This window comes from Oncorhynchus keta, chromosome 1 (assembly GCF_023373465.1).
Source record: "Oncorhynchus keta strain PuntledgeMale-10-30-2019 chromosome 1, Oket_V2, whole genome shotgun sequence".
Classification (NCBI taxonomy): Eukaryota; Metazoa; Chordata; class Actinopteri; order Salmoniformes; family Salmonidae; genus Oncorhynchus; species Oncorhynchus keta.
The window spans coordinates 93,747,894-93,761,439 of record NC_068421.1 but is presented as its reverse complement, the minus strand read 5'-3'; the positions used below and the strand labels follow the sequence as shown (position 1 = coordinate 93,761,439).

The window sequence follows — 13,546 nt, the reverse complement described above, 5'->3', positions numbered from 1 at the left end:
GAAGCAACACAAACATTTGGCAAAGACACGTGCACACACGATAACATACGAATGGATTTAGTACTGTAGATGTGGTAGTGATGAGTAGGGGCCTGAGGGCACACAGTGTGTTGTGACATCTGTGTATGTATTGTAATGTTTTAAACATTTATAAACTGCCTTAAATTTTGCAGGACCACATGAAGAATAGCTGCTGCTTTGGCAGGAACTAATGGGGATCCATAATAAATACAAATACCCTGCTATCATCCAGAAGGCGAGGCGTCAGTACTTAAATGTAGGTGCATAAGGTGCATAAAAGCTGGGACCGAGAGAGAGAAAAAAACAGCCCAAGGCCAGCAGCCTGTTAAATAGCCATCACTAGGCAGCTTCCACCCAGTTATGTAACACTGCACCTTAGAGGCTGCTGCCCTATATACATGGAACGCCCGGCCACTCCAATAACGGGAACGCCGGCCACTCCAATAACGGGAACGCCGGCCACTCCAATAACGGGAACGCCGGGAACGCCGGCCACTCCAATAACGGGAACGCCGGCCACTCCAATAACGGGAACGCCGCCCAATAACGGGAACGCCGGCCACTCCAATAACGGGAACGCCGGCCACTCCAATAACGCCGGAACCAATAACGGGAACGCCACCCAATAACGGGAACGCCGGCCACTCCAATAACAGAACGCCGGCCACTCCAATAACGGAACGCCGGCCACTCCAATAACGGAACGCCACTCCAATAATGTTTACATAATTTGCCTTACTCATATGTATATAGTGTATTCTATTCTACTGTATTCTAGTCAATGCCACTCCTGTATTACTCATCCTAATATTTATATATTCCTTAATTCCATTCTTATGCTTTTAGGTTTGTGTTTATTGTTGAGAATTGCTAGATATTACTACACTGTTGGAGCTAGAAACACAAGCATTTCGCTACACCCACAATAACATCTGCTAAACATGTGATCTGATGAGGGTGTCATTCAGGACACAGGCGGATAAGACACTGGCTGAGGTTACTGGGGAGTACTGGCATGTACCTGTTAGAGAAACATGTAACTCATGACGTAGAGAGACGAAGACGTTTTTATACTCCTCCTTCCAAGGAGGAAATTCATTCATGTTGTGAAGTGTTGAAGTTAAACAAAAAGGACCTTTCATGTCCTCTCAAAACATTGGAAAAATGTGACAAGAAATATTTATCTGTTGTCAGCACAACGTGGAAATCGCACTGCCAATAGCAAGGAGCGAAATGAACATGGACTGAGTATGCAGTACAGAGTACTAGTCCCAGATCTGTTTGTGTCATCTTGCCAACTCCTATAATCATTGTCATGCAGATAGACAAAGGAGTTGGTTTTAACAGTAGAAATAGGTCTGGGACCAGGCTAGGACAGAGGTTAGTTTCACTGGGTGTGAGGAGAGGACAGAAGGACGTAGCGACTCACAGGTGTCTGTAGTGCAGTTCCATGATCCTCTCCTGTATCCTCTCCTGATTGGGCAGCAGCTTGTTCAGCTTCAGGAAGTCCCTGTCCGCCAGGTCGTCATAGTCCCCTATCTCAGCTGTGATTGGAGGCGAGGGAGGGGGGCGGCGGGGGCAGTGTTATAAATGCAGCAACATAGCACCATGTTAATAATGCTACTAAAATTTAAAAAAGAAGGACATCAAAATCAGATTTATCCATCGTCAATATAAATGTGTATTAGATGCAGCTAGAACAGTTGTTTATTTGATAACACTTTATAGAAAGGGTAGCCTTTAGGGACAGACTTCATAACACAGTCATAATCAGTACATACTGTACACGCTCTTCAAAATAAAGCGTAATCGTTTATCTACGACACTAGACGGAAAAAAGAGCCTGTATCATCAGACATACATTGAAGGAGATGTGAGGCCAGCAGGGAAGCTGTGTTTTCTGTACAGCTCAACTTGCCCTCGAGCAGGTCTCGCTTCATCTGCAGGGAGAACAGGTACCTGGGGGAAACACACACACAGGGTTTTAGTTTACGCTGCTTTTTCAATATGGACACCGGTGTGTTACACTGAAGTATACACCCTGGTGTACTAGAGAAATCGTGTTTCCATGTCTAGGGCCAACCGGTAGTTGGGAAGGAAAAAGGGGCAGGACTTTAGAGAAACAGGGGCAGGACTTTAGAGAAACAGGGGCAGGACTTTAGAGAAACAGGGGCAGGACTTTAGAGAAACAGGGGCAAACTTTAGGGGGGCAAGACTTTAGAGAAACAGGGGCAAACTTTAGAGAAACAGGGGCAAGACTTTAGACTTTAGAGAAACAGGGGCAAGACTTTAGAGAAACAGGGGCAAGACTTTAGAGAAACAGGGGCAAGACTTTAGAGAAACAGGGGCAAGACTTTAGAGAAACAGGGGCAGGACTTTAGAGAAACAGGGGCAGGACTTTAGAGAAACAGGGGCAGGACTTTAGAGAAACAGGGGCAGGACTTTAGAGAAACAGGGGCAGGACTTTAGAGAAACAGGGGCAGGACTTTAGAGAAACAGGGGCAGGACTTTAGAGAAACAGGGGCAGGACTTTAGAGAAAAAGGGGCAGGACTTTAGAGAAACAGGGGCAGGACTTTAGAGAAACAGGGGCAGGACTTTAGAGAAACAGGGGCAGGACTTTAGAGAAACAGGGGCAGGACTTTAGAGAAACAGGGGCAGGACTTTAGGAAACAGGGGCAGGACTTTAGAGAAACAGGGGCAGGACTTTAGAGAAACAGGGGCAGGACTTTAGAGAAACAGGGGCAGGACTTTAGAGAAACAGGGGCAGGACTTTAGAGAAACAGGGGCAGGACTTTAGAGAAACAGGGGCAGGACTTTAGAGAAACAGGGGCAGGACTTTAGAGAAACAGGGGCAGGACTTTAGAGAAACAGGGGCAGGACTTTAGAGAAACAGGGGCAGGACTTTAGAGAAACAGGGGCAGGACTTTAGAGAAACAGGGGCAGGACTTTAGAGAAACAGGGGCAGGACTTTAGAGAAACAGGGGCAGGACTTTAGAGAAACAGGGGCAGGACTTTAGAGAAACAGGGGCAGGACTTTAGAGAAACAGGGGCAGGACTTTAGAGAAACAGGGGACAGGACTTTAGAGAAACAGGGGCAGGACTTTAGAGAAACAGGGGCAAGACTTTAGAGAAACAGGGCAAGACTTTAGAGAAACAGGGGCAAGACTTTAGAGAAACAGGGGCAGACTTTAGAGAAACAGGGGACTTTAGAGAAACAGGAAGACTTTAGAGAAACAGGGGCAAGACTTTAGAGAAACAGGGGCAGGACTTTAGAGAAACAGTTACAGTGCATTAGAGGAAAATAGTGAAGGGGTCTGAATACTTTCCCAAATGCACGTGTGTAAACACAGGTCAGGACTTTAGTTTATAGTATACATCTGGTCATCGGCCTCTATAATAATAACCATAACACCCGGTTAAGCTCGTCAACGTCATCAGCTTTTTGCAAAAATAACGACTGAACAATTAAAAAGCTTATGACAGCTGTCCTGTGCATGTTTATTGCGACTACGGCACAGAGGATGTCTCAAATGGCACCCTATTCCCCATATAGTGCACTACTTTTGACCCAAATGGCACCCTATTCCCCAGATAGTGCACTACTTTTGACCCAAATGGCACCCTATTCCCCATATAGTGCACTACTTTTGACCCAAATTGCACCCTATTCCCCATATAGTGCACTACTTTTGACCCAAATTGCACCCTATTCCCCATATAGTGCACTACTTTTGACCCAAATGGCACCCTATTCCCCATATAGTGCACTACTTTTGACCCAAATTGCACCCTACCACAAGTAGAACACTAAATAAAGGTGGCATTGGAGACACAGAGAGAGCGTGAGGGACAATCAGACCTAGTGTACTCTTCCTGCAGCTGACCAGGGTCAGGGGGAAAGAACTTCACGGACAGCCTGAAGAGGGTGTTCATGGGTCCTGAAACAAACAAACAGACGTTAAAAACTACACCTCACAATAAGTCCAGTTCTGTTTGAAATGCACCATGTCTGTGTGAACTTACTCTTCACTTGTTTTACAACAAGCTTTGTGGGTTCCAACCAAACCTGGAAAAAAATAAAAAATAAATTACCGATGAGCCTTAATTATCATTTTAAAAAAAAGGAATGCTTGAGAGCTTAGGAAACATAGTCCTTCCTCTCTGCCCTGTTTGTGGCCTAGTGGGTCCAAGAGAAAGTACTGTCCAAACAGTCATAATTCAGGCGTGATGGGACCACAGCCATGTAGATGGCTGCCTTGGTGACAGTGGTGGATGCTGTGAGTGACAGTTGAGGGGCGGGGTTCGGGAGTATTTGAGGGTTGGCTCCACAGCCACATTGCGGAGGCCCCCCCCCCCACCCCTCTCCCTTCATCACATCTGGGGCCTGACGGAGAGAGGAATGCTCCTTCTATTCCTACACAGTTCACACCTCTATAGCAGTCCTCAGCTCCTCTCTATATGAAAGAACACAGGACAGCAGGAGTCCAGTGTCGTTAAGACAACAGCCACCCGGCATAACCTTTGACCTTAGGTGAGGAAAGGACATCAAGATCACTTTCAAATTGTGGAAGGTCAAAACCAGGGATGGGCGACTGGCAGCCCCCTTTTTGTGTATGCACAAACTCCGTCGGGGTCTCAACTTATTGTTGAGAGTTAGAATAGTGGAACACACAAGGTACAATTCAAAAATAAAATGTGGTTGTGCATCAGCAGTATGTCGTTATGTCACAGAGTCACTTAACTAGCACATTGTCAGCACATTTTTTTATAATTGGTAAATGAGTCCAGCGGCCAGCTATCTAAATTTGTAGTAAGCATGCTCAAATTACCAACCAGGGTGGGGCCCGTTGCAAACATTTGCCTCCACCCTAGAGCAAAATTGCAAGAAATGTGCTTTAAAACTTAAATAGTTTCACTTCACGGTCACGGGGGGCTGTTAGATTGAAGTTGGCTGTTAGATTGCCTTAACTGTGATCCGACTGAACCGCAGACCTCCCCCACAGGATGGACAGACCACAGGATGGATCCAGTGAACCTCGCAGGCATCTGAAAACGCCCCATGAGTCTGTCCTTTTGAACATACATCCTAACACAAGGCATCATCCTAACGGTCTCCCATGTGTCCGAGATGCCTTTTCATACATCCTAACAGTCTCCCATGTGTCCGAGATGCCTTTTCATACATCCTAACAGTCTCCCATGTGTCCGAGATGCCTTTTCATACATCCTAACAGTCTCCCATGTGTCCGAGATGCCTTTTCATAACATCCTAACAGTCTCCCATGTGTCCGAGATGCCTTTTCATACATCCTAACAGTCTCCCATGTGTCCGAGATTCCTTTTCATACATCCTAACAGTCTCCCATGTGTCCGAGATGCCTTTTCATACATCCTAACAGTCTCCCATGTGTCCGAGATGCCTTTTCATACATCCTAACAGTCTCCCATGTGTCCGAGATTCCTTTTCATACATCCTAACAGTCTCCCATGTGTCCGAGATTCCTTTTCATACATCCTAACAGTCTCCCATGTGTCCGAGATGCCTTTTCATACATCCTAACAGTCTCCCATGTGTCCGAGATTCCTTTTCATACATCCTAACAGTCTCCCATGTGTCCGAGATGCCTAACATCCTAACAGTCTCCCAAAGGTCTCCCATTTTGCCTTTTCATACATCCTAACAGTCTCCCATGTGTCCGCCTTTTCATTTTCTCCCATGTGTCCGAGATTCCTTTTCAGTATGTGTCCAGATGCAACATATTAATTAAGAAAGTTTTTTTACACCACATCCGGGCCATTTTTATGTACAGTACCAGTCAAAGGTTAAAGGTTAGGACACACTACTCATTCAAGTTTTATTTTTTCTATATTGTATAATAATGGTGAAGACATCAAAACTATGAAATAAAACATATGGAATCATGTAGTAACCAAAACCGTTTTAAATCTAAATATATTTTATTATTTGAGATTCCTCAAAGTAGCCACCCTTTTCCTTGATGACAGCTTTGCAAACTCTTGGCATTCTCTCAACCAGCTTCACCTGGAATGCTTATCCAACAGTCTTGAAGGAGTTGTCACATATGCTGAGAACTTGTTGGCTGCTTTTCCTTCACTGCGGTCCAACTCATCCCAAACCATCTCAATTGAGTTAAGGTCGGGTGACTGGAGGCCAGGTCATCTGATGCAGCACTAAAACTCTCCTTCTTGGTCAAATAGCCCTTACACAGCCTGGATGTGTGTTGGGTCATTCTCCTGTTGAAAAACAAATGATAGTCCCACTAAGCGCAAACCAGATGGGATGGAGTATCGCTGCAGAATGCTGTTGTAGCCATGCTGGTTAAGTGTGCCTTGAATTCTAAATAAATCACAGACAGCGTCACCAGCAAAGCACCATAACACCTCCTCCTCCATGCTTCACGGTGGGAACCACACATGCAGAGATCATCCGTTCACCAACTCTGCGTCTCACAAAGACACTGCGGTTGGAACCAAAAATCTCAAATTTGGACTCAGACCAAAAGGACACATTTCCACCGGTCTCATGTCCATTGCTCGTGTTTCTAGGCACAAGCAAGTCTCTTCTTCTTATTGGTGTCCTTTAGTAGTGGTTTCTTTGCAGCAATTCGACCACGAAGGCCTGATTCACGCAGTCTCCTCTGTACCGTTGATGTTGAGATGTGTCTGTTACTCGGAATAACTTATTTGGGCTGCAATTTCTGAGGCTGGTAACTCTAATGAACGTATCGTCTGCAGCAGAGGTAACTCTGGGTCTTCCTTTCCTGTGGCAGTCCTCATGAGAGCCAATTTCATCATAGCGCTGGATGGTTTTTGCGACTGCACTTGAAGAAACATTCACGGTTCTAGAAATGTTCCCCAATGACTGACTTTCATGTCTTAAAGTAATGATGCACTGTCGTTTCTCTTTGAATATTTGAGCTGTTCTTGCCATAATATGGACTTGGTTTTTTTACCAAACAGGGCCATCTTCTGTGTACCACCCCTACCTTGTCACAACACAACTGATTGGCTCAAATGCATTAAGAAGGAAAGAAATTTCCCAAATTAACAAGGCATTCCAGGTGACTACCTCATGAAGCTGCTTGAGAGAAAGTTTTCCACACTTTTGGCTGTCATCTAGGCAAAGGGTTGCTACTATATTTTGATTTGTTTAACACTTTGGTTACTACATGACTCCATGTGTATTATTTCATAGTTTGATGTCTTCACTATTATTCTACGATGTATAAAATAGTCAAAAATATATTTTTTTAAACCTGGAATGAGTAGGTGTGTACAAACTTGACTAGTACTGTATGTTTCAACAACATCCAGTTCTTAACATTTTATTTGGGTGCTTTACAAACAAATTCAAACCAATACTCTGCAGAGCAAGGAGATGCCATGTGTCTGAAGTCTAGAGAGCAGCTGAGAAAATACTGACTTGTAAAACTCCCAGGATCCTCTAGGACTTTCCCTTCTGTAGAGAATCATCAAAACAGCTTATTTCCCAGTGATCTCATTCATCAAGTTCAAGAACAAGGCAGAGTTAGTGGAGTACCTACCCAGCTCATCTGCATGTTCTGGAACTCTAGGCCAAAGTAATCGCTCTCCATTAGGTTGCTCCTCCGGAACACATCAGAGAGAAGAGTCTGTCCGTCCGCTCTGGACTACAGGAGACAACAGAGACAGAGAGAACATCACCACTTTCTGTGAGAACAAAGATTTTATGACATGAACCATGCAGACTATCCCCGTCTAGATTTACAGCACCTTGTCTGAACACAAATACTAGTCAATTGTTCACAAGTCAGTGATTAAAAAAAAAGAAATACAATGTCTAGTGGTTCTCCAATAACTAACATAACACACAAGTCAATCAAGGTAATTTATTCGCAGTCTGAATATGACAAAGGGAGTCATTCAGGTTACATAACGTAATTTGCATTTGAGTCATAATCTGTTATAAGGATTGAGAACAGTTGAGGTGAGAGTCAGTCGGACAGCAGTACCAGTGGCCTGACAGCAGTACCAGTGGCCTGACAGCAGTACCAGTGGCCTGACAGCAGTACCAGTGGCCTGGCTGTACCAGTGGCCTGACTGCAGTACCAGTGGCCTGACTGCAGTACCAGTGGCCTGACTGCAGTACCAGTGGCCTGACTGCAGTACCAGTGGCCTGACTGCAGTACCAGTGGCCTGACTGCAGTACCAGTGGCCTGACTGCAGTACCAGTGGCCTGACTGCAGTACCAGTGGCCTGACTGCAGTACCAGTGGCCTGACTGCAGTACCAGTGGCCTGACTGCAGTACCAGTGGCCTGACTGCAGTACCAGTGGCCTGACTGCAGTACCAGTGGCCTGACAGCAGTACCAGTGGCCTGACAGCAGTACCAGTGGCCTGACTGCAGTACCAGTGGCCTGACTGCAGTACCAGTGGCCTGACAGCAGTACCAGTGGCCTGACAGCAGTACCAGTGGCCTGACAGCAGTACCAGTGGCCTGGCAGTACCAGTGGCCTGACAGCAGTACCAGTGGCCTGACAGCAGTACCAGTGGCCTGACTGCAGTACCAGTGGCCTGACTGCAGTACCAGTGGCCTGACTGTCTGTCTGATAGCAGTACCAGTGGCCTGACTGCAGTACCAGTGGCCTGACTGTCTGTCTGATAGCAGTACCAGTGGCCTGACAGCAGTACCAGTGGCCTGACTGTCTGTGGCCTGATAGCAGTACCAGTGGCCTGACTGTCTGTCTGATAGCATTACCAGTGGCCTGACTGTCTGTCTGATAGCAGTACCAGTGGCCTGACAGCAGTACCAGTGGCCTGACTGTCTGTCTGATAGCAGTACCAGTGGCCTGACTGTCTGTCTGATAGCAGTGCCAGTGGCCTGGCCTGTCTGATAGCAGTACCAGTGGCCTGGCTGTCTGTCTGATAGCAGTACCAGTGGCCTGGCTGTCTGTCTGATAGCAGTGCCAGTGGCCTGGCTGTCTGTCTGATAGCAGTGCCAGTGGCCTGTGGTCTGACAGCAGTGCCAGTGGCCTGGCTGTCTGTCTGATAGCAGTGCCAGTGGCCTGGCTGTCTGTCTGTCTGATAGCAGTACCAGTGGCCTGTCTGATAGCAGTGCCAGTGGCCTGGCTGTCCAGTGGCCTGATAGCAGTACCAGTGGCCTGACAGCAGTACCAGTGGCCTGACTGCAGTGCCAGTGGCCTGACTGCTGTGGCCTGATGCAGTACCAGTGGCCTGGCTGTCTGTGGCCTGACTGCAGTGCCAGTGGCCTGGCTGTCTGTACCAGTGGCCTGACTGCAGTACCAGTGGCCTGGCTGCAGTACCAGTGGCCTGACTGCAGTACCAGTGGCCTGACTGCAGTACCAGTGGCCTGGCTGCAGTACTGTGGCCTGATAGCAGTACCAGTGGCCTGGCTGTCTGTCTGATAGCAGTACCAGTGGCCTGACAGCAGTGCCAGTGGCCTGGCAGTACCAGTGGCCTGACAGCAGTACCAGTGGCCTGACAGCAGTACCAGTGGCCTGACAGCAGTACCAGTGGCCTGACAGCAGTGCCAGTGGCCTGGCTGTCTGTCTGATAGCAGTACCAGTGGCCTGACAGCAGTGGCCTGGCTGTCTGTCTGATAGCAGTACCAGTGGCCTGATAGCAGTACCAGTGGCCTGACTGTCTGTCTGATAGCAGTACCAGTGGCCTGGCTGTCTGTCTGATAGCAGTACCAGTGGCCTGGCTGTCTGTCTGATAGCAGTACCAGTGGTCTGACAGCAGTGCCAGTGGCCTGGCTGTCTGTCTGATAGCAGTACCAGTGGCCTGGCTGTCTGTCTGATAGCAGTGCCAGTGGCCTGGCTGTCTGTCTGATAGCAGTACCAGTGGCCTGGCTGTCTGTCTGATAGCAGTACCAGTGGCCTGGCTGTCTGTCTGATAGCATTACCAGTGGCCTGGCTGTCTGTCTGATAGCAGTACCAGTGGCCTGACTGCAGTGCCAGTGGCCTGGCTGTCTGTCCTGATAGCAGTACCAGTGGCCTGACTGTCTGTCTGATAGCAGTACCAGTGGCCTGACAGCAGTACCAGTGGCCTGACAGCAGTACCAGTGGCCTGACTGTCTGTCTGATAGCAGTGCCAGTGGCCTGGCTGTCTGTCTGATAGCAGTGCCAGTGGCCTGGCTGTCTGTCTGATAGCAGTGCCAGTGGCCTGGCTGCTGTCTGTGGCCTGATAGCAGTACCAGTGGCCTGACAGCAGTACCAGTGGCCTGACAGCAGTACCAGTGGCCTGACAGCAGTACCAGTGGCCTGACAGCAGTACCAGTGGCCTGATAGCAGTACCAGTGGCCTGACAGCAGTACCAGTGGCCTGACAGCAGTACCAGTGGCCTGACAGCAGTACCAGTGGCCTGACAGCAGTACCAGTGGCCTGATAGCAGTACCAGTGGCCTGACTGTCTGTGGCCTGATAGCAGTGCCAGTGGCCTGATAGCAGTACCAGTGGCCTGATAGCAGTACCAGTGGCCTGATAGCAGTACCAGTGGCCTGATAGCAGTACCAGTGGCCTGACAGCAGTACCAGTGGCCTGATAGCAGTACCAGTGGCCTGATAGCAGTACCAGTGGCCTGTGGCCTGATAGCAGTACCAGTGGCCTGGCTGTCTGTCTGATAGCAGTACCAGTGGCCTGATAGCAGTACCAGTGGCCTGACAGCAGTACCAGTGGCCTGGCTGTCTGTCTGATAGCAGTGCCAGTGGCCTGACTGTCTGTCTGATAGCAGTGCCAGTGGCCTGACAGCAGTACCAGTGGCCTGACTGTCTGTCTGATAGCAGTGCCAGTGGCCTGACAGCAGTACCAGTGGCCTGACAGCAGTACCAGTGGCCTGACAGCAGTACCAGTGGCCTGGCTGTCTGTCTGACCAGTGGCCTGTGGCCTGTCTGCAGTACCAGTGGCCTGTGGCTGTCTGATAGCAGTACCAGTGGCCTGGCTGTCTGTCTGATAGCAGTGCCAGTGGCCTGACAGCAGTACCAGTGGCCTGACTGTCTGTCTGATAGCAGTGCCAGTGGCCTGACAGCAGTACCAGTGGCCTGACAGCAGTACCAGTGGCCTGGCTGTCTGTCTGATAGCAGTGCCAGTGGCCTGACAGCAGTACCAGTGGCCTGACTGTCTGTCTGATAGCAGTGCCAGTGGCCTGACAGCAGTACCGGTGGCCTGACAGCAGTACCAGTGGCCTGACTGTCTGTCTGACTGCAGTGCCAGTGGCCTGACAGCAGTACCAGTGGCCTGACAGCAGTACCAGTGGCCTGACAGCAGTCTGTGGCCTGACAGCAGTACCAGTGGCCTGGCTGTCTGTCTGATAGCAGTGCCAGTGGCCTGGCTGTCTGTCTGACCCAGTGGCCTGGCTGTCTGTCTGATAGCAGTACCAGTGGTCTGACTGTCTGTCTGATAGCAGTGCCAGTGGCCTGGCTGTCTGTCTGACAGCAGTACCAGTGGCCTGGCTGTCTGTCTGATAGCAGTACCAGTGACCTGGCTGTCTGGTCTGATAGCAGTACCAGTGGCCTGTCTGTCTGTCTGAGCAGTACCAGTGGCCTGGCTGTCTGTCTGATAGCAGTGCCACTGGCCTGACTGTCTGATAGCAGTGCCAGTGGCCTGACAGCTGTCTGTCTGATAGCAGTACCAGTGGCCTGACTGTCATAGCAGTACCAGTGGCCTGACAGCAGTACCAGTGGCCTGGCTGTCTGTCTGATAGCAGTGCCAGTGGCCTGGCTGTCTGTCTGATAGCAGTACCAGTGGCCTGGCTGTCTGTCTGATAGCAGTACCAGTGACCTGGCTGTCTGTCTGATAGCAGTACCAGTGGCCTGTCTGTCTGACAGCAGTACCACTGGCCTGCTGGCCTGGCTGTCTGATAGCAGTGCCAGTGGCCTGGCTGTCTGTCTGATAGCAGTACCACTGGCCTGGCTGTCTGTCTGATAGCAGTACCAGTGGTCTGGCTGTCTGTCTGATAGCAGTACCAGTGGCCTGTCTGTCTGACAGCAGTACCACTGGCCTGGCCTGGCTGTCTGTCTGATAGCAGTACCACTGGCCTGTCTGTCTGACAGCAGTACCAGTGGCCTGGCTGTCTGTCTGATAGCAGTACCACTGGCCTGGCTCTGTCTGATAGCAGTACCACTGGCCTGGCTGTCTGTCTGATAGCAGTACCACTGGTCTGGCTGTCTGTCTGACAGCAGTACCACTGGCCTGTCTGTCTGACAGCAGTACCAGTGGCCGCTGGCCTGGCTGTCTGTCTGATAGCAGTACCAGTGGCCTGTCTGTCTGACAGCAGTACCACTGGCCGCTGGCCTGGCTGTCTGTCTGATAGCAGTACCACTGGCCTGTCTGTCTGATAGCAGTACCACTGACCTGGCTGTCTGTCTGATAGCAGTACCACTGGTCTGGCTTTCTGTCTGATAGCAGTACCACTGGCTGGCTGTCTGTCTGACAGCAGTACCACTGGCCTGGCCTGGCTGTCTGTCTGATAGCAGTACCACTGGCCTGTCTGTCTGACAGCAGTACCACTGGCCGCTGGCCTGGCTGTCTGTCTGATAGCAGTACCACTGGCCTGTCTGTCTGATAGCAGTACCACTGACCTGGCTGTCTGTCTGATAGCAGTACCACTGGTCTGGCTCTGTCTGATAGCAGTACCACTGGCCTGTCTGTCTGACAGCAGTACCACTGGCCGCTGGCCATGGGAAGTCATTCGCTTGAGTTGTGTGTGTGTCGACAAATAACAGGATTGGTGATTCTTTCTCTTCTAAGAATGCACAACCTAACTAAACAGGCCCTTCCCTGGACCTGAACCGAGTACTGTACATGGGAGGGGAATGGAAAGAAACTTTCCGTCCTTCAGTTTACCTTTACAACGCTGTTGGGTTTGTTTTCACTAAGTGCTTCACTAATTACTACGAACCAGGAATAGACTTCGGCGGTATACCGTGTATACTGGGGGTATTTTGAGCAGGAAGGTATGAAAGTCTGGATACCGGCCAACCCTAACGAGGAACACACTGCAGTTGGGGTTTGGAATCCTAACCCGTGACTTCCATAGAAAATTATAGTGTGAGACATCTGGTTGTAATTTAAAATTGTATTTTTAAAAACCTTATAAAAAAAAAAAGGTCTGGTTTGCATTGGCAACACTACCATTACATCTCTCTGTTTCCACAAAGACTAGGGAGATAATGTAAGTAGCCTTAAAAATGTCCTCCGGGGATTTAAAAAAAAAAAAAAAAATTTAAAGTTGAAAAGTAATATCTCAAGTACAAATACAGTAGAGTACGTCAAACACGTTCCACAGAGGGGCGGGTGTCTGCTGGTTTTGGCTCCTCCCTTGTACTTAATTGAGAAATTAAGGTCACTGATTAGTACATTTACCCCCCCCCCCCTCACCTGGTTTCCTAGGTCTTAATTGAAAGGAGAAACCAACCTGCAGACACAAGGCCCTCCATGGAATGGGTTTGACACTCCTGCACTAAAGGGTGGGGGAAAAAATACGTTTTGAGCAAAATAGCGGGTTTT

General features: G+C 49.1%; 1 protein-coding gene across 1 annotated transcript in view; it reads right to left on the bottom strand.

Moving 5' to 3' along the window:
• farp2 (FERM, RhoGEF and pleckstrin domain protein 2) overlaps positions 1-13,546 on the bottom strand; it is a 110,604-nt gene that overhangs the window by 71,345 nt on the left and 25,713 nt on the right. Inside the window, 5 exon segments of the mRNA XM_052466222.1 lie at positions 1,451-1,565; positions 1,883-1,980; positions 3,882-3,960; positions 4,046-4,088; positions 7,588-7,692. Coding sequence (XP_052322182.1) covers positions 1,451-1,565; positions 1,883-1,980; positions 3,882-3,960; positions 4,046-4,088; positions 7,588-7,692 — 440 coding nt within the window.